General features: G+C 39.8%; 1 protein-coding gene across 1 annotated transcript in view; it reads right to left on the bottom strand.

Annotated features, from left to right (window-relative positions):
* The window catches only part of MDN1 (midasin AAA ATPase 1), a 145,364-nt gene that overhangs the window by 91,843 nt on the left and 33,115 nt on the right, over positions 1 to 20,406 (bottom strand). The window contains exons 12-22 of the mRNA XM_012182781.4: positions 18,630 to 18,725; positions 16,844 to 16,956; positions 15,263 to 15,411; positions 14,550 to 14,610; positions 8,185 to 8,396; positions 7,537 to 7,640; positions 5,756 to 5,900; positions 5,153 to 5,249; positions 3,794 to 3,907; positions 1,822 to 1,969; positions 1,424 to 1,534 (exon numbers count right to left, since the gene is read on the bottom strand). Coding sequence (XP_012038171.3) covers positions 1,424 to 1,534; positions 1,822 to 1,969; positions 3,794 to 3,907; positions 5,153 to 5,249; positions 5,756 to 5,900; positions 7,537 to 7,640; positions 8,185 to 8,396; positions 14,550 to 14,610; positions 15,263 to 15,411; positions 16,844 to 16,956; positions 18,630 to 18,725 — 1,350 coding nt within the window. The remainder of the gene's footprint in view (positions 1 to 1,423; positions 1,535 to 1,821; positions 1,970 to 3,793; positions 3,908 to 5,152; positions 5,250 to 5,755; positions 5,901 to 7,536; positions 7,641 to 8,184; positions 8,397 to 14,549; positions 14,611 to 15,262; positions 15,412 to 16,843; positions 16,957 to 18,629; positions 18,726 to 20,406) is intronic.

The following is a 20,406-nucleotide window of genomic DNA, read 5'->3' as shown; positions in this document are numbered from 1 at the left end:
TATAATTTTTCAAAAGGAAAAAACATTGAATCCAAGTACTCCGAAGTCCCAATGGCCTTTTCTTCCTAAAGTGAGAGCAACTGACATGTGAACAAGACATTTCGTGAGCCAGTTTCTATCAGCCTCCTTCAGTCCCATGCATTCTGTGATTCCCTTTGTCGAACTGAAATGGTAATCATGTGTAATGGAAAAATGAAAAGGAAAGGGGGGAAAAAGGTCCAACCACTGATCAAAAGAGAGGTATGCAAATAAATTATGGTGTAAGCTTCTGATGAAATGCTAAGTGACAATCAGAAAGCATGTCACTCACAGTGATTTCTGGTACAGACACAGAAATACATCTAGGATATAGTCAGACTAAGAAAGAAGATACAGAACATTCTTATGCGATGGTCTCCTTTATAACACTTATATTAGATATATACAGGCATACTCTAAAGATTTTCCAGGTTGAATTCCAGACCACGGCAATAAAGTCAATATTGCAATAAAGACAGTCACACAAAAATTTGGTTTCTCAGTGCATATGAAAGTTATGTTTACGCTGTACTACAATCTAGTAAGCATGCAATAATGTATCTAAAAAAATGTATACACCTAAATTTAAGAATGCTCTATTGCTAAAAAATGCTCACCATCAACTGATAACATAGGGTTGCCACAAACCTTCAATCTGTAAAAACTGCAGTATCTGGGAAGTACATTAAAGCAAAATGCAATACAGTGGAGTATGTCCATATTAGAATTTACCTTAGAATTCTTATTAGAATTTAGCTAAAGCTACACACACACACACACACACACAAATATCAGAATTTTATATATATAAATTATTTTAACAAATTATATATATATATACACACATATATGATTTAGAAGGAAAGGACGATCTATAGGGCTTAAATCTCCAAAGAGCAGGATTACCATGACTTTTCACCACCTAAGGTACTATCTTAGATACTAAGACACTATCTAATGTTTAAATTTTGTGGGATAAACTGATTGCTTTTATAAATAGAAACAAGTTTTACAAAAAAACCCCAAAACCTAAACAGCTAACAATTTGATATTTCTGCCTTTCATTTATGTTATATCAAAAATCAAAAAAGAGGACTTTCCTAGTGGTACAGTGTATAGGAGTCCACCTGCCAAGGCAGGAGACACAGGTTCAATCCCTGGTCTTGGAGGATCCCACCTGCTGTGGAGCAACTAAGTCCACACACCGCAACTACTGGGTCCGTGCTCTAGAGCCCACACGCCTAGAGCCTGTGCTCCGAAATAAGAGAAGCCACTGCAATGAGTCTGTGCACTGCAACCAAGAGGAGCCCCTGCTCACCGCAACTAGAGAAAGCCTGAACACAGCCACAAAGACACCGCGAAGCCAGATAAATGAGAGTTCAGAAAAAGATTAAAAAGAACCTACCTGCTTCAGCAGACTTTTTACGTTGCCAGAGACAATGTGTTGACAAATGAGCTTCTGAACCACTGGGTGTGATGCCCTGTCAAGTTGTGTTAAGAAACCCAAACAAAAGCCCTAGAAAAAACCACAAATATACACAACAGTAGTTATCCTTCTGTAATAAGAGGCCAGCTTATTCCAAGAACACAATTCAACCTCTCGAGTGGTGCTGGTGCACAGAACAACTTTTACACGTGTTACAACGGTAGAAAAAGGAGGATGGTTAGGCGAGAGTTCTGGGATGAAACATCCTGGGCTAGTCTGACGGAAGCACACGCAGAGCAGGCACCTGCATCCCCATGCCTCCCTCCCCAGGACATGCCCACCCCCCAAGCTCCCCGCCACACAGGCTGTACACAGACCTCATAGAGCGACCGCTGTATGTTGCCGCACGGATTGGAAGCTGCAAATCGCAGGGCCCTACACAGAGTCCGAAGGCTGTAGTGAGGTCTGTGGCCGGTCCCATCCACCAATTTTGTTCCAGACTCTTTCCTCACAGCAGTGTAGAAGCTACAAAGAGAATGCAGCTCAGATTTATTTCAGTAACCAATAAGTGTTATTATTTTGCTGTTGTTCCTGTTTCTTCTACAGAAGGGCTAAGAGTCATTTTTATAGATTAAGTGGCCAAGCTTACATAAAACTTGCTATCAAAAAATAATAAAATGAAGATGGATCAGTTTCCTTCAGGATGGAAAGAGGAGAGGTGAGAAATCTCTGACTCTTAAGGAAAAGACAGGGAGATTTAAGAGGTACTTAGCAAGAATCTTTGGAATCCTAACACAGGGTTCCAGAGTTGGCTTTAATATGAGAGTCATGTGAAATCCCTGTATAAACTCTAGTGGTGATGGGCAAGCACACAGAAAACAAAAGTCATGGTGTTTTTTAAAGTCTACAAATATGGCTATAACCAATGACAAAGTTGTAAAAAGACTGATAACTGGTGACCATGTCTACTTTCATTACCACATACATTAGAAGTTCAGAAGGTGACCAGGTGGAAATTTCAGATGGAAACATCAAATGCAAAACTCAAAAATTCATGATAATTCATAAGCAGAGACCACAAAATCAATTGTAACCAAGTGTGTGTCAGAGATAAAACTCAGGTTCTTGCCCAAATGGGATCTGGCTTGCCTCTTGTCAATCTAGCTAGATATCCTTTCTTTTGTAGAAACAATCTATATTCCAGTGTGAGTTTTTATATATGGAACATGCACCTCTTGTACTATCAGCACTTATAAGAGCCACACTGCTTTATCCCCAGCTTTCTGAATATCTGTACCATTTCTTGGCTAATAAAACTCAGATTTTAAAATGTGGTGTGATAAACCATTCCAAAGCCCTTTGACAAATGTCTCCTTGACTAACCTATTTAAAACAGGGCTCCACGTCTTATTTTCTAACTGACATTTTATGTGTTATTTTTCTTCACTTATCACAACCAAAAATAACAAAAATATTTATTGGTTATCTTCACCTGCAGAATTAAAGCTCCATGAAAAGAACAAAGATTCTGTTTTATCTACAGCTGTACTCCTAGCACCTAAGCAACTCAATAACTATTTGCATTAAAAAAAAAAAAAAAAAAGGAACAAAGCACAAAAAGCAAAGTAAAACACTAACATGATCTAACTTCAAAACCTTCACGTAATGTATGTTTCATTTTAGAGGACACAGAGAAAACTAAGTGACATGCCCCAGATGACAGAATTAGTTTGACAGAGCCAGCACTAGAATCCAGGGTGTCTGATACAAAGACTATACCCTCTCCACATGGCATGCAAAAAAGAGGAACGAGACTCAAAAGCACCAAGCCACACCACCACTCTATAGATCATTCGGCTAGGCCCTATTAATTCCAAATCAGACCCAATCAATTATATCATGCTTTGCCCACTTTTATGGCTAACATGCGCACTGCACAAAGGATTTCACCAAGGCAAATCAAAATACTATTTATATCTCCTCAAAGAATTTGAATCCTCCAAGGACTCAAAACTCTCAGCTGTGAATACAGAAGTAATTAGGAGAGTATTATCTGTTACATATTTTCAAAGACAGTGATTTATAAGCTCTGTATGTACTACATTGGCCAAAAAGTTTGAGTTTTTCTCTACCATCTTACAGAAAAACCCAAATGAACTTTTTGGCCAACTCAATAGCTTCCTTAGGAAAATCCAAGGGAGTCCATATTTTCCAGCTTTAAAAATAAAGTCTAAATAATCCTTCCATCAGTCTTCTCTTGTTAGAAGCAAAAGAAGAAAATTTATATGCATGAGACACATTTTTCTGTTCAGAGGAAAAGTTTATAAAGAGAAACCAGAGAGAACGCACGTTATGATTCCTTGCACTGTGTTCTTATTCACACTCAAGCCTTTCAGATAATCCACAATAAGAATCTGTAAGTCTTCTTTACTTTCTAATTCTTCTACATAAAGTTCTGTGAACCTGTAAGACAATTATTCCATTATCACCATATTGAGGAAGTTAATACATCTATCTTAACAAAGAAAAACACAAGACAAAAGTTATGTCAACTCATTTTACCCACTTGTAATATGAATTATGAAAGCCTTTCAACTTGGGATACAGATTGATCATAACAAAATAGAAAATAACGTAACTATTACCCAAAATATACACTATAACTACTACTACTTTGAGACAAAAATCAAACAGCCCTTGCAAAAACACTTAACAAAAATAAGGCTTATTCTTCCTCATACTCGGGCTTCCCAGGTGGCACAGTGATAAAGAATCTGCCTGCCAATGCAGGAGACACAGGAGATGCAAGTTTGATCCCTATGTTGGGAAGATCCCCTGGAGTAGGAAATGGCAACCCCACTCCAGTATTCTTGCCTGGGAAATTCCATGGGCAGAGGAACCTGGCGGGCTACAGTCCATGGGGTTGTAAAAGGGCTGGACACGACTGAGTGACTGAACACACATCCTTATTCTTAATCTCAGAATGTGTTCTTGATCACAACTACATGTAACAAAAAGTACATACAACAACAACAACAAAGTCCCCTCAAGGTCAAAAATTAATAGTTGCAGCAAAGGAAAATACAACTCATGGTAGATAAAATTTGCCCAAGTTTTTATTATATTATTACTATTTTACTATTTTATTATGTGGGAAGAGATTTAATAAAGTTTTAACACTATTTTAAAACTTAGATTCAATAGGTTACCAACAACAAACAAGCTCATATATCTTTTCCCAGTGCTACATACATAAAAATCTTTCCCCTGTTACTGAATGTTTAAAGATGAAAACTGAAACTTAATGTCCTTTTACAAATTGTTAGCCTGATCCAAAAGGACTCATCCTAAGGTGCACCTTATATGAGATACTGTTAGTTCCTTATATGAAGGTTTTCTAATAGCCAAAGGGCTATTTGAAGAAGGAAAGATTTCTGTTTTCAACAATATCCAGCCCATCAAATGGATTAACTACCATTAAATGTCAAATTAACAACCCAAAGGAAAATATTCCCTAGTGTTTTAAGAGTTTTCTGTATTCCTACCACCTATAGAAAGAAAAGTATGACAAATAAGAATATTCCTCTATCAGCAGTCAAGAAATTTCAAGCATTGTTATGAGGGTTGATTATATTACTACTACCAATCAATAAATCAAGAGAACTTAATTTTAAAACTGTCTACAGTTACCAGGCCATGTCCCCTTACCTGTTTCTTATTCCTGGTGGGAGATTTCTTTTGCCTACATCAGTTGCTGGATTCATACATGCAAATAAACGGAAGTCGGGGTGACGAACCAGCGGTTCTATTAAAAGAAAACTATAACTTCTCAATAACTTGTAACAGTAAGTGATGGGGGAAGACTAACTCCACTGAGCCCTCGGGTGAATCAGTCTGTCTCAAGGCTCAGCAAGGGTGGTACTACTGGCTGCTCAACCATCTCTGCCTTTGGTGAAACCCCACTGAAATCAGTTTCCAGATCTATGTATACAACCTAATTTTAAGCTGCCATTCTACCATCTCTTATGGTGTGGTTATCCGTGCTATTTATGTTTCATCACCTATTCACCAGTGTGTATTTTGTCACTGAGTGAGTGTGCTTTATTACCCACTATCCAAATGCTTTGACAACTTATTTTATTTTTTTCATTCCTGTAACACCTAACAGTAAGACTCTGCATAGAATTACTATCTACAGAATAAATAAATCACACTGAGAGGCCCATGCAATCTGCCTAACTGAAAGAACACTACTTTAAAGAGGTCAAAAGGCCTCACGTCAAGTCCAGCCCCAGGAGGATCAAGAGCTACCTGTGTCTCCTCGATCCAGCAACACCAGGGAGCCAGAGGAGCCTTCAAGCAAACCACTCAGACATTCTAAAGTTTCTGGAGCAGCCAGGTTAATCTCATCCAACAAAATCCACTCTCCTCTCTTCACGGCCTGAGCTAATGTACCCTAGAAGATGAAATCAAATGTCAGGGATCCATTTCAGATGCAGACACACTCACCAACAGCAGTTATGAGAGCAGGGTTAGAGCAGAGGCAGGGGCAAACTGCTCCTGCCTGATGAGCTTATGCCTTGATGCCAATGGTGCCAAGTGGCCACCAGAGCTAAGGTCAAGTTAACTTTTTTCAAATGTCCAAAAAGGTCAAAGAAATATCTTTGAGCCTAAGAGTGAGATGCAATAACCTAGACCACTGCATTATATGGGTGGTGAGGTAAACAGAAACCTACAATGTATTCAGATGTTTAAAAGCATCCAAATGGCTACTAAAAGCAACCAAAATAAACACAGGGTGAGGCTGTAAGTACACCAAGAAAAGATAAATGACCAAGAGTGTGCAGTAGTTGTAATATAGAGTCTTCACAGTTTCTGAAGAATGTCAAAATGAACCTCTCCTCCTGATTTTATCTCTTGAAGTTCTATTTTCAAAAGCACTGAAAAACAAACCTTATAATCCATTCAACTGACATATCAGAATGTTTTAGTGTTATTTAAGTGTTTTATACTTTTGCTTTCACGGTGCTCCTAATAAAGAATCTTCTATAAGTAAAAAAAACAAAAAACAAAACAAAAAAACAAACAGACCAAATGTATGGAACTTCAGTGTGATGCCAAGTCATGAAATAGGTATAAACCCTATTTTGACAGCACTTGATAATTTCACTGGTTATTTTAAAAACAATTGTAATAAGACGAAGAGCTGATGTCTAAATTCTCCACAACAGCAGATATATGGTTGAAGGACCTCTCTCTCATTAAGACATCATCTCAAGTAAGATTCTTGCATCACCCTTAGGGTGAGAGGTCTGAAGACTATCGCGATTTTCTTTAATAAAAATATAAACAAAACTTAAGTCACAAATATTCAATTACACTGATCCTGCAAGGTCACAGGACAGAAAACAGTACAACTGCTCATGCACTGGAATAAAAAATGTAGCCCACATGAATGGATCCAAATCCACCTCCCACCCACAAACACAAACACAGCTACAAAACAATAAAAAATTCACGAATTATCCTCAACTGCATCTTACAAAATAATGACAGTGCTCATGAACACACAATTTTGGGCTTCCCTAGGGGTTCTGTGGAGAAGAGTCCGCCTTGCCAATGCAGGAGACACGGGTTTGATCCCTGACCTGGGAAGATCCAACATGCCACAGAGCAACTAAGGCCTTGCACCATAAGTACTGAGCCTGCGCTCTAGAGCCTGGGAGCAACAGCAACGGAGGCCTTGCAGCTAGAGCTTGTGCTGCACAGCAAGAGAGGCCACCGTGATGTGGAGCCCGGGCACTGCAACTAGAGAGGAGCCCCCATCACCGCAACTCGAGAAAAGCCCAGGCAGCAGTGAGGGTCCAGCACAGCCAAAATTAATTAAAATCTTAAACTATATAAAAAAGACTTTATCACATCTATAAAGAGACATTTAACACCCCCCAAAGAATTCTTTCATTAAGTGTTTACTGTTCTAAGCAACAAGCCTTAAAATGTCAACATGAGGAGAAGACAGAACAGTAGCCTCTTTAACTTGCATTTTGCATCAAATCAACATTCCCTTAACCTAAACAATCAAAGCAAAATACCTCTACAAATGCAAACAATAGGGCATTCTCAGTCATTTTCATCTGTTGTTGGGCATGGTTGAGTCTAAGACCAAATGCTTCCCACTTCTCTTTCAGTAGTGACCCTAGAGAAGAATAAACACAAGAATTAAAAATACATTTTGCATCACAATATAGATAACTTAAACCACATAATAAACAAAACACACACAAAAATCACATCTCAAGAAGTGTAAAAAGTTAAGTCCAAATGCTTACACAATGCCAACCATATGCAGCCACCATACTGGCCAGTTCATTTATATGCATATGCATTAGATAACTCATTTAATCTCACTATTCCCACTTAATAGATGAGAAAGTAGAGACTAAGCCACCAAAAGCCCCATTCATGGTGGAATCCAGTTTTCTGGAAATAATCTCTTCTTCTAAGCATTCGTGACTTACTGATCACTAAGTGGTACTTGTACATCAACACCACCAACCATTGACTTTAACAGAAATCTTGCTGAATCCCAGGAGCAACAATACTTCAGCATTAGTCATGTTTGCCCTAAGTCCCAGCAATCCCTAATTCGTATTGCATCATTCTGCCCCCAACTCCTCTCCTAATTCTGCTTGTTAGACTCCAGCCACGACCTCCCACCAGCAGCCTGGGCTGCCACCTACCAGTCTCACTCTCTGTCCCATCCTTGTTGACAGCTGACTTGTGCACATGCTGCATTAGCTTCAGGAGATCTTGCCACCGTTTCTGCCTGTAACACGTCTGAATGTGTCCCAAGAATGTAAAGTTTTGCTTCTTCGAAAATGTCTGAACAAAGAGTTCTTCAAATGCCTCCCGTAAAGGCAGCCAAATAAGCTTATGGTCCACTGGCTTGTAACTGAAACAAAGGCAGATATGTGATTCACAAACAGGAATAGGTGTTAAGATTTCTTCTACATCAAAATCAGAAACAACAGCAAAATACTTAAAATCTATGTTAAATTTTTAAATTATGATCTATTTTTTTCCCCATGTGTTTGAAGGGTCTACGCTAAAGGTAATCATTAGATAACCAAATTATGAAAAAATTTGAAGTTCCAAACTGGGTAGTGAGAGGCATGTCATTTATTTTACTAACACATTTAAATAATCATCATGTATATTTAATGATAAACCATATTTTATTAAGAGTGACCAAAATGTTTTTGAGATATTTTAGAAAAAAATATAACATCTGAAATTGATTTACTTAAGCATCTTGTACTTACTTAAACATAAGAGACTGCTCTCAAAGAGATTAAAAATTGGGGGAGGGGGACAGTAAAAAAAAAATTTTTTTTAGACATTTGTGACCCTCCAAAGCTCAACTATTTATTTCTGAGCATTAAGATTCCCTTTTATTTCTTAGCATTTTATTTTTCTGGTTGGGAAATTAGGGAATTCATTCATTTTAATTAAAATTTACTACTAGGGTTGGGGAGAAGTTAATAAGAGTCAAGAAACACTGCTCTGGCTAGATTTAAGGTAAGTTGCCCAAGCAGCACTAATCATTCTGGAAGATTATACAAGATCAAGCGTACAATTTTCTTCACCCTAGGATACTAAATACTACAATTCAGGGATGATAACCTCAATTTTGTTTCCAAGAAATATAATTTGAGAACCAAAACAGTATCAAAGTGTTTCAAAACAAGCAAGTACAATTGGAGAATCATGGATACTATTTACTCACTGGCCTGAGGAGGAACAATGAGACAAGTGAACCCAGTGCCCTGAAACTGAGCATCTACATGGAAAAGTCTGATTTCAGAGAAAGTATAAGAACTTCACAAACTTAACTTCGCTTCCCAGTAAGCACTGACCCATTAATTAGTAAAAACATTCCTTTACTCCATTCATTCCACTGAGATTTACTGAGCACCTCTAGGGTTCGGCACTGAGTAAACAAGACCCACCAGCTCTTGCCCCGCAGGAGCTTACAATCTAACCAAAAAGACAATAGAGGAAGATCCCTACTAGTATAAAATATCAAGTAGAAACTGGTGTGCCAGTAGACAAAATGAAAGCAGAGGGGGTGAAAGAAGATTTTAGTACTTTAGCTGTGATGGTCAGAGGAGGCTGTGTTAAAGATGGGAATTTGAAGGCAATCAAACAAGAAAGGGTTTGGCTAAGTAAATACCCCTGGGTGGCAGGGGAGGTGACAGAGGAAACAGAAACACGGAGGGCAGTGTGGTTGGCAAGGCAGCAGAGCTGAAGGAAGGAGAGAGAGAAGTGCCCTGGAGAGGTGATGAAGGGTTTGTAGTACCTTCCACATGGACTGAAGTCAGTGAGGAAGAGAGTGATGTAATCTGATCACACTATCACAGAATCTACCAAACGGAAGAGAGGCAGGAGGAGAAGGAAAGATGAAAGCCCTACGCTGGACTAGGCAGAGGACAATGAGCCAGAATGTCAACAGTGGAATGTTGAGAAATTAAGCAAAATACAAATGCTATTTAAATAAAATAGCTAGTCTTAAAGATGAGGGAATAAATGGGATCCAAAGCTAACTGAGGCAGCAGAGTGATGATGAAGAAGGTAGATCCTCAGGCAGACAGCTGGGTTCAAGTCACAGACTAGCCATTACTTTGAACAAAGCACTTAATCCTTGTGAGCCTCAGGTCCCTTATGTGTAAATGGGAATAATGAACAGGTTGTTAAGACGGCTAAGTGAGTGAACAGGTAAAAACTCAAAAGAGGGCCTGGCACAGGAATGCCATTGAAGAGCAACCTGTTACAATTACTACAACTAGTAACTAGATCAGTGAACTGAATTCATGAAAGAAACGGCTTTATATTTCAAATTAGTCTGGGCTCCTTAAGAAAAAAGCTTGTTCATTTAAAATTGAAGGCATATTGGCCGGTTAAGTCAATAAATGCTTCGAATGATGGCGAAAATGAACATACATATATACAGCTTGCTGAAAATAAAAATAAACTAACAAAAACACTCAATGGAAACCAACCTGTCATAGGTTGGTGATGAATCAAACTATGAACTGAGACTAGAATTTCCAAGGTATCTTTTGATACCTCAGGCTGCCTCAGGAGCAACCTGAAGGCCAAGAGAAGGAGGTCTAGAGCACCTGGCCCTCATGGACAGTCACTCAGGGTCTACCTGTTACATACACGATACATGGAGGCCACAAACAAGAGTTCACTTGAAAATGACTAGAACAAAAGAAAATGACACTCCAAAATGACCATCCATGAAAGAACATCAAGTGCAAAAGAAACAGGAAACAGCACGTGATGAGTAACTGAGAAGGCAAACGCTTCCCCGCCTTTGGGACCAGGATTCTGAGTCTGAGAGCAGGCTCCTGTGCCCTGCTATCTCCTGTGCCGTTTCCTTCATGGATGATGCTTCCTTGGGGGAGAGGAGAATGCAGGCTGGCCATTTTATTTCTATTTCTGTAAGATCTTTAATTTTCCTTGCATTTCTCCTTTCCATCATTGTCGACTTCTCCAAGGACCCCGCCCCGTCCCTATAAGCCTGTTTCTCCTTCAGAGGCTGCCCCTCCCAACTCCATTTCCAGCACTGTGAATGTGTGTTCTGTGTCTGGCCGTTTAGTGCAGACTTTCATTTTCTGGAATGGTTTTATCTGCTTCATTTAAGTCCTCTGTATCATCTACTCTTTTCTACAGAGCCCCATAAGCTCTCTCAACCCAGTGCTGTTGGAATTTGGTTGACTTTTCTACTCTCAGGTAATCTGTAGGTCTATGTGCTATTTATCAGAATCTACTTTAAATAGAAGGACAAAAATGAGTTAAAAGTGAGGGGAAAGATATACCACACTAACGTTAATCAAAAAAACAAGTGGGTACATATGCAAACAAAACTCACAAGGCAATCTGCAGGAATGTAGCTCAAGTGCCTGATGGCCTTGAAGGCCTTACTCTTAAAAAATGTATTTATCCTGAATTATAACTTTTGAAAAAAACAATCAAAAGGATCCAGATTTGCAAGTCAGACTAATTAGGACTATAAATTTCTTTTATCTTTCACCATAGTATTTGATAAATGCAAAATATGTTTAATAAACAAATTATTAATAAACATAAAACCAGTTTCATAGTTAGATAAAACTAACCACACATTCCCAAAATAGAACTATGAAGGTTTCTATACCCCTTCTCCCTACCCACTCCTTTGTCTTCCATACCCTTGCCTTTTAATTAATAAAATCATTTTTGTTCTTCAAATTTTATACACAAAGACTCTTAAGCAGTCATTCATACATCTAAGATATATATTAAAAGATGTGATTTACACACCGCTTGTCAGTAATACAAAAGGACAGAAGATAAGGTATACTTCCAGCCATACAAAAACTGAATTGTATCTAAGTTTTCTTTTGATTACTGATGCTAACCTACTAATAAGTTAGCACCAAAAATAAAATTCCAGTTACCACATTCTGCTTTCAACCTTTTGTATTATCAATTGCATCAGGGCACAATGTGTACTCCCTACATTTAAAACTACTTGCATTTAAAACAGAAAGGAATTAAAGAAGAAAACACTATTTGCAATGGCTGATATAACACTGCTGCTAAGTCGCTTCAGTCGTGTCCGACTCTGTGCGACCCCATAGATGGCAGCTCACCAGGCTCCCCCGTCTTCAGGATTCTCCAGGCAAGAACACTGGAGTAGGTTGCCATTTACTACAAATTCTTAAATGAGACTGATACAGCCTATGTTCAATTAGTGTAAGAACAATGCCATCTGTGTTAGCTACACTTAACTGTAGAGCATTACAGAATATAGAGTAGAAATACACAGTAGTACAGACATACTTGGGGAAGGAAATGGCAACCCACTCCAGTATTCTTGCCTGGAAAATCTCATGGACAGAGGAGCCTGGCGGGTGACAGTCCAGGGGGTTGCTAAGAGTTGGACACGACTGAGCAACTAAACAACAACAACAGGCATTCTAGTTAAATAACAAATTCCATTTATTACTAAGAACACACTGCAAGTACCACAACGAGGGAAAGGGGAGACTGTCAATTAACTGAACAGAAGTAACATAAAAGCAAAGTAGAAAAGACCACTGAGGAAAAACAGTGAAAGAAGAACTGGAGTAAGAGAGGTTAAGTCTTAAGTCTCAGCTGACAGATTTTAAGACACTATAGAGATTTAAAATACATCGTCAAGGTATGTGTAGAGCAGAATTTAAGGGCCCGGACAGTAAGAAAATGAGAAGCACAAAAGGAAGCAGGATTCCACACTAGCACTCCACCCAGAGCAGGAAGGTATAGAGACTGGAAAGAGCAAAAGTAAAAATAATGCTACAGTATAAAGTGTCCTTTAAAAAAAAAAAAGTAAATAAAGAGCTTCTTGTAGATACCATAAAGAGAAAAAAGAACAATAACTTCTATTGTTCTATGCTTCTAAGGATTTGTGCAAGCAACTGTTTAGAACTAATGGGACACATCCTAGTATCATTCAACATAAGGTATGCCATTAGCATCTATCAGTTTTACAGCCTTCAGCACATATTAAAATTGTTCAAAAACTAACATATTCAAAAACATCAAAAGGAAGAAGGGCATTTAATTGACCACAGTGAAGTTTCATTTAACCAAGTGGAGGCTACTTAACCTTTCAAAGATAAACAAATTGCAGGAGAGTCTCACTTGAAGGCAGCATAACTCAAGAACATACTCTTCAGGTAAATATTACTTAACTGCATTCAGTTCAGTTCAGTTGCTCAGTCGTGTCTGACTCTTTGCAACCCCATGGACTACAGCACATCAGGCTTCCCTCTCCATCACCAACTCCCGGAGCTTGCTCAAACTCACGTCCATAGAGTCAGTGATGCCATCCAACCATCTTATCCTCTGTTGTCCCCCTCTCCTCCCACCTTCAATCTTTCCCAGCATCAGGGTCTTTTCAAATAAGGCAGTTCTTCGCATCAGGTAGACCAAGTTTTGGAGTTTCAGCTTCAGCCTCAGTCCTTTCAATGAATCTTCAGGACTGATTTCCTTTAGGATGGACTGGTTGGATCTCCTCGCTGTTCACGGGACTCTCAAGAGTCTTGTCCAACACCACAGTTTAAAAGCATCAATTCTTTGGCACTCAGCTTTCTTTATAGTCCAACTCTCACATCCATACATGACTACTGGAAAAATCATAGCTTGGACTAGACAATCTCTAGCAATCTCTGCTTACTGATATGCTGTCATATGGTCATAACTTTTCTTCCAAGGAGCAAGCGTTTTTTAATTTCATGGCTGCAGTCACCATCTGCAGTGATTTTGGAGCTCCCAAAAATAAAGTCTGTCACTGTTTCCCATCTATTTGCCATGAAGTGATGGGACCTGATGCCATGATCTTAGCTTTCTGAATGTTGAGTTTTAAGCCAACTTTTTCCACTCTCCTCTTTCACTTTCATCAAGAGGCTCTTTAGTTCTTCTTCGTTTTCTGCCATAAGGGTGGTGTCATCTGCATATCTGAGGTTATTGATATTTCTTCCGGCAATCTTGATTCCAGGTTGTGCTTCTTCCAGCCCAGCATTTTGCATGATGTACTCTGCATATAGGTTAAATAAGGAGGGTGACAATATGCAACCTTGACGTACTGCTTTCCTGATTTGGAACCAGTTTGTTGTTTCATGTCCAGTTCTAACTGTTACTTCTTGACCTGCATACAGATTTCTCAGGAGGCAGGTCAGGTGGTCTGGTATTCCCATCTCTTTAAAAATTTTCCACAGTTTGTTGTTATCCACAGTTGATTGCATACTCGCCTTTATATTCCAGTCCCCATCCCACACCCTCAGCAGGATCTCTGAGAGCAAGAACCTCAAAAACTCTTTAAAATGAAGAGAAACATCTACATACCCAAAGAGTTCCTTAATAAACCCTAATAAATATCCTGCTGGGGTAGGCACGGAGGGCAAGTTGTTGAACATTCTTCCAAGGTTAGTATTGAGCTTAATAGGAAAGAAGTGTTTCTTACCTCAAGCAGTGAACACGAAATAACAGGAAAAAGGTTTAAAACCATACTTACCCTCCCAGCAAATCTGCAGTGTCACTTTGCTGATTCATATTGACAACTCTCAAACGGTGGCCTTTAAGAAAAAAAGGGTATAAAGAGTTATTCTGAAAATGCAAAGACTGACTATCCACTGTGATCCTTAAGGATGTGCGAACACGGGCATGGGCAAATCTTTTAATGCGCACTTCCTCTGACCCCTCATTTTATTTTCAGAATCTTGACTGTTCAAAATTATAATCTAACCCAGAGAGAATGAAAGATTCACTGCTCTAGCATCAGGTAACTGAAAATAACAACAAAACAATCCTTCAGTAAGTCAATGTCTATGAATTAGAACTAAATACCTATCTAGTGTGAAATATTAATTTAGACATCAGAACAGGAATGAAGCAGTTCTGATTTTAAAGATGATCAATGTGCTTAACTAAACACAATACAGGGAAGGATCCCATCTGTTTCAAAACAAAACCAAAGCACTATGTATGTGCAGGCCATAGATTAGAACTGAAAAAAAATTAATACCAACATGTTAATAGTAGTTATTTCCAGGGGGAGAGATTACATTGTTTCCAGGGAAAAAGATTCCAGTGTTTATCTCCAGGGGAAATAGAGCTGTGGCACTTTTTAAGTTCCAATATTCTTTGGACTCTAGTTTTTAAAAAGGCAGTTGGTATGAAATGAAATGTCTATTGTCTAGGGCAGAGTGCATCCTCTCCAGGAGTTACCTGTAATGTGAGCCAAATACTGGACTGTGGAGGTTTTGCCAGTCCCAGTTTCTCCCACCAGCAACACAGGCTCCCCTTTGCTGACACACACCGCGAGCTGCTCGATAAGGATAGAGGATGGCCTCACAGCAGCAAAGGCGAACTTCTCCCTGGGGAGGTGAAAGCGCGTAAGCAGCTGGAGAGGCAAGCTGTGAGCGTCTCTCAGCACTGTTCTGAGGAACCAGACTCGACAAGCGAGACAACTCGAGAAGGGACTGTCTTCACATTGCATGGGATACTGCGCAACATAAGAACTGCAGAATTCATTCTATAAACATGGAGCATTTACATACCCAGTACTTCACTAGGCTCTAGAAATTCAAAACACCGACAAGATAAAACATCTGCACTACCAATGTTATCTTGGGCAAATTACTTAACCTCTCTTAGCCTTGGTTTCCTAATCTGTACAATCTGGACAACAACACTTACTAGTTGCAGTAAGTCCCCCACAAATTCATGTCCACCCAGTGAATGTGACCTTATTTGGGAAAAAGGTCTTTACAGGAATAATAACATAAAAATCATACTGTATTGGACTTAAGGGCTGGTCTTAAATCCAATGGCCCATGTTCTCATACAGAAAGAGAAATTTAGAAACACAAAAAAGACACATAGGGAAGAAGACCATAAGACAATGGAGTCAGAGACTGAACTGAAGCAGCTACAAGGTAAGGAACACCAAGGACTAGTGCACGCCATCAGAAGCCAGGAAGAGGCAAGTGCCTTCAGAGGGAACGTGGCCCTGCCAGCACCTGGGTTTCAGCCTTCCAGCCTCCAGAACTGAGAAGAAATGTTTATGGCAAACCATCAAGTTTATGGCCCTAGTGGTATAGAACCCACACGTTAAAGCAGGAGACACAAGAGACCCAGGTTCGGTCCCTGGGTCGGGAAGATTCCCTGGAGAAGGAAATGGCAACCTACTCCAGTATTCTTGCCTGGAGAACCCCATGGATAGAGGAGCCTGGCAGGCTATAGTCCATGGGGTTGAAAAGAGTTGGATATGACTAAGGCGACTTAGCGTGCACGCATACATGAATCAAGTTTCTGGTTAATTTGTGAGGAGAGTCCTAGGGCGCTAACACACACATTAATTCATAGGATTACTACAACCACATGCAAAAACATGCAAAACAGCACTGAGCACAATGTCAGGAATACAGCAAATATTTAGTAAATGGTAACTAGATCTCAGAAACTTACACAATTCCAGCCTTCAAGGAATTAAAAGACTAATGTTAGGACCAAGCCTGCCTTCCAAGTGATGCTTCACTAAATAAATACGTTACAATGAATAAAATCAAAGATACACCTTTGCTGGTCCCAAATCTCTAAGGACCCTCATCACCACTCTCCACCTCCTTATATCCAGTTTCACAGGACACATTTTGGGAAATCACTGCTCCTTACCAGTCTGGCACACTGGAGAGATCACAGTTCAGACACGTGTTTTACTCAGAGGAAAAAGTCAGGACCAAATACTCCTTGCACCAAGTTCCCAGTGACCCCACAGTGCTGAGCTCAGCTTGGAACTCTGATTACCTCTGTATGTGGACAGCCTCGCTTTGTTTTCGTAGAAGCCGCACTCGACCCACTTGCACATCAAGCTCGTTGATCACAATTTCTGGTTTGTAAAGTTGACAGAAGAATTCTGCCTATGGAAAGGGAAAAGATTTACCTGAGTAAAATTCTGCATACTCTTCAAACACTTAAATCATGAGGCTTATTGTGCCCCCTCTAGAAGCACTTTCGGCTTCCTAGATAGGCAAGTTAGCATTTAATTTTATTTTAAAATATTTTCCAAGTTTCTGTTTTTAAAAACACTGATTATGAATGTTCCCTAACACTACGATTTATTCATTCAAATAAGCCTCTACCTCCATAAAGTGAACAGTCAAGAAAAGCTATACTCCTAAAAGATACTTCTAAAAAAATCAAAGTAATTTTTCTTCAGCTGTGTTTTCTTCACAACTGTTAAAAATTCTTCAAGAGATGGGAATACCAGACCACCTGACCTGCCTCCTAAGAAATCTGTATGCAGGTCAAAAAGCAATAGTTAGAACTAGACATGGAACAACAGACTGGTTCCAAATTGGGAAAGGAGTACGTCAAGGCTGCATATTGTCACCCTGTTTATTTAACTTACATACAGAGTACATCTTGCGAAATGCTGGGCTGGATGAAGCACAAGCTGGAATCAAGATCGCTGGGAGAAACATCAATAACCTCAGATATGCAGATGACACCCCCTTATGGCAGAAAGTGAAGAACTAAAGAGCCTCTTGATGAAAGTGAAAAGAGGAGAGTGAAAAAACTGGCTTAAAACTCAACATTCAAAAACTCAACATTCATGGCCTCTGGTCAAATCACTTCATCGCAAACAGATGGAAACAATGGAAACAGTGACAGACTTTATTTTGGGGAGATCTAAAATGACTGCAGATGGTGACTGTAGCCATGAAATTAAAAAACGTTTGCTCCTTGGAAGAAAAGCTATTATCAACCTAGACATATTAATAAGCAGAGATGTTACTTTGCTAACAAAGGTCTGTCTAGTCAAAGCTATGGTTTGTCCAGTAGTCATGTATGCATGTGAGAGTTGGACTATAAAGAAAGCTGAGCACCAAAGAAATGATGCTTTTGAACTGTGGTGTTGGACAAGACTCTTGAGAGTCCCTTCAACAGCAAGGAGATCCAACCAGTCCATCCTAAAGGAAATCAGTCCTGAACATTCATTGGAAGGACTGAGGCTGAAGCTGAAACTCCAATACTTCGGGTACCTGATGCGAAGAACTGACTCACCAGAAAAGACCCTGATGCTGGGAAAGATTGAAAGTGGGAGGAGAAGGGGACGACAGAGGATGAGATGATTGGATGGCATCACTGACTCAATGGACATGAGTTTGAGCAAGCTCTGGGAGTTGGTGATGGAGAGGGAAGCCTGGTGTGCTGCAGTCCGTGGGGTCACAAAGAGTCGGACACAACTAAGCGACCAAACTGAACTGAAGCTTTGGAAATGCGAAGGCTTATTAAAATATCTGCTAAGACATCGTTCCAGTCCTGAATCCAGAACCTACATAGTAACATGCTCCTTAAACACTGGAAAATAAGGTGCACGTGTGAGAAAGAACACAAGGCAGCTCACTTTAAGAATGCGGACCACAGGGAGAACTACTTATCCAAGAGACAGTGAGTTTTATGTCCATGAGAGGCAGCAATGAAACTACCAACTTTGCAAAAGCTTTTCTAGGTAAGGGCCAGAGACCAGCCAAGTAAGCTAAATAACCCAACTTCCTTTCAAGAAGGAAGTAGAAACAGCACTACATACCTTTTTCTTGGAAATGTTCAGTTTGCCTCCAATGACTTCTGCCATTTTCAGTTTGCTCGTCTGCTTAGAAAGCATTGCTGTGAAACAGTCCAGGGCCTATTAAAATAAGCAAGGCAAATAGCAACTGACTTCTTAAATAATACATTAATGACAAAGCACTGCTGTCCAGGCCACAAAAGGAAGGAACATAAAATCTAACAGGAACATTTCTGCAAGAAAGGCTGAAACGAGAATACAAATAAGGTACCAACCCTAGACTTAAAGATGTTACCACAACAGAGACAGGACACCAAAAATGTTAAGGCTTTATTATCAAAATATTGGTTATTAGGAAAACACACACACGCAGCCCTGAGTTTGCAAATGTAAAATTCAGGCAAAAATAGCAATTAGCATTAACCCCTAGGTAGGTATATGATTCTGTAATGGAAAATGATTCTCAGACAGTGGAGATAACACCGGAAGATTACTTCTGAGCTGTAAAGGGAAATTCTTGGTGTGCAATAAAGGAATACTGTCATTACCCTAACCCAGTACTTAGCTGCTACTGAGAAGCCAAGATACATGTCTTCTGCTGTAATAAGAATTTATCTGGTGTTTGTCCCTAATTCCTACACAGCCTTTCAAATATTCTGAATCGCCAGGACTAAGGAGTGTCTTCTGTTATTCACTAGTCTTCATGGGCCCTACTGGGTTTATTATGCTAAGCAAGGTAACTCCAGATGAGCCCTTCCTTAGTTTATCAGAGGAAATGGCCAGGCGAGAAAGACCAAGCTCAAACAGGAGAACTGAAATTTCCATCCCCAACACTTGGAGAGGGTGGAGGGGCTGGCGGACAACACGATGTATGATGAAGGTGGCACACCCTGCCTCCAAAGGTGTGCCTGTGTTCAGATTCCTCGAATCTTGCCCTATGTGTCTCTTTCATTTGACTGTTCCTGAGTAATATTTTAATAATAAAACTGTAACCTGTACAGTAACTAGAGAGCTTCCAGAGAATTCTATGAGACAATCACTGTACCTGAGAAATTTGTGGGAACCCCTGAATTTACAGCTGATTGGTCCTAAGCGTGGGTGGGCCTCCAATACTTGTGGCTGGAGTCTGAAGTGGGATGGTCTTGTGGAGGACTCAGTCCTTGAACCTGTGTGGTCTACACTACCTCCAGGTAGGCAGTATCAGAACTGGACTGAATTGCAGGACACCAGTTGGTATCAAAACAGAGAAGAAGCAACCAGATAAAGCCAAAAGGTGAAACATTCTATAAAACAACTGGCCTGATCTCTTCAACAAGGTAGTGTGGGGTTTTTGAGGGGCTGGGGGGCATGGCTCTAATATAGTAAAAGAGTTCTTAATTCCATGCGCATAGACAAAGATGTACAAGGAGAAACACCAAGGTATTAATAGTACAGGGGAATCTCTGAATGGGAGAATATTTTTTACCGTTTGTTTTCTCATATTTTCTCATTTTTACTTCTACATTAATAAAATGTTGTTGTTGTTTAGTCACTAAGGAGTGTCCAATTCTTTTGTGACCCCATGGACTACAGCCCAGCAGGCTCCTCTGTCCATGGGATTTTCCAGGCAAGAATACTAGAGTGGACTGCCACTTTCTTCTCCAGGGAATCTTGCCCCAGGGATCGAACCCGTGTCTCCTGCACAGGCAGGCAGATTCTTGACCACTGAGCCACCAGGGAAGCCCATATTAATAAAATACTTGTACACAAATGTTCACAGCAGCATTATTCACGAGAGGTGAAAACCACCCAAATATCCATT

Source organism: Ovis aries, chromosome 8 (genome assembly GCF_016772045.2).
Source record: "Ovis aries strain OAR_USU_Benz2616 breed Rambouillet chromosome 8, ARS-UI_Ramb_v3.0, whole genome shotgun sequence".
In the NCBI taxonomy this organism is placed as follows: domain Eukaryota; kingdom Metazoa; phylum Chordata; class Mammalia; order Artiodactyla; family Bovidae; genus Ovis; species Ovis aries.
Note: the sequence above shows the minus strand (reverse complement) of the source record. Positions and strands in the feature narration are given on the sequence as shown.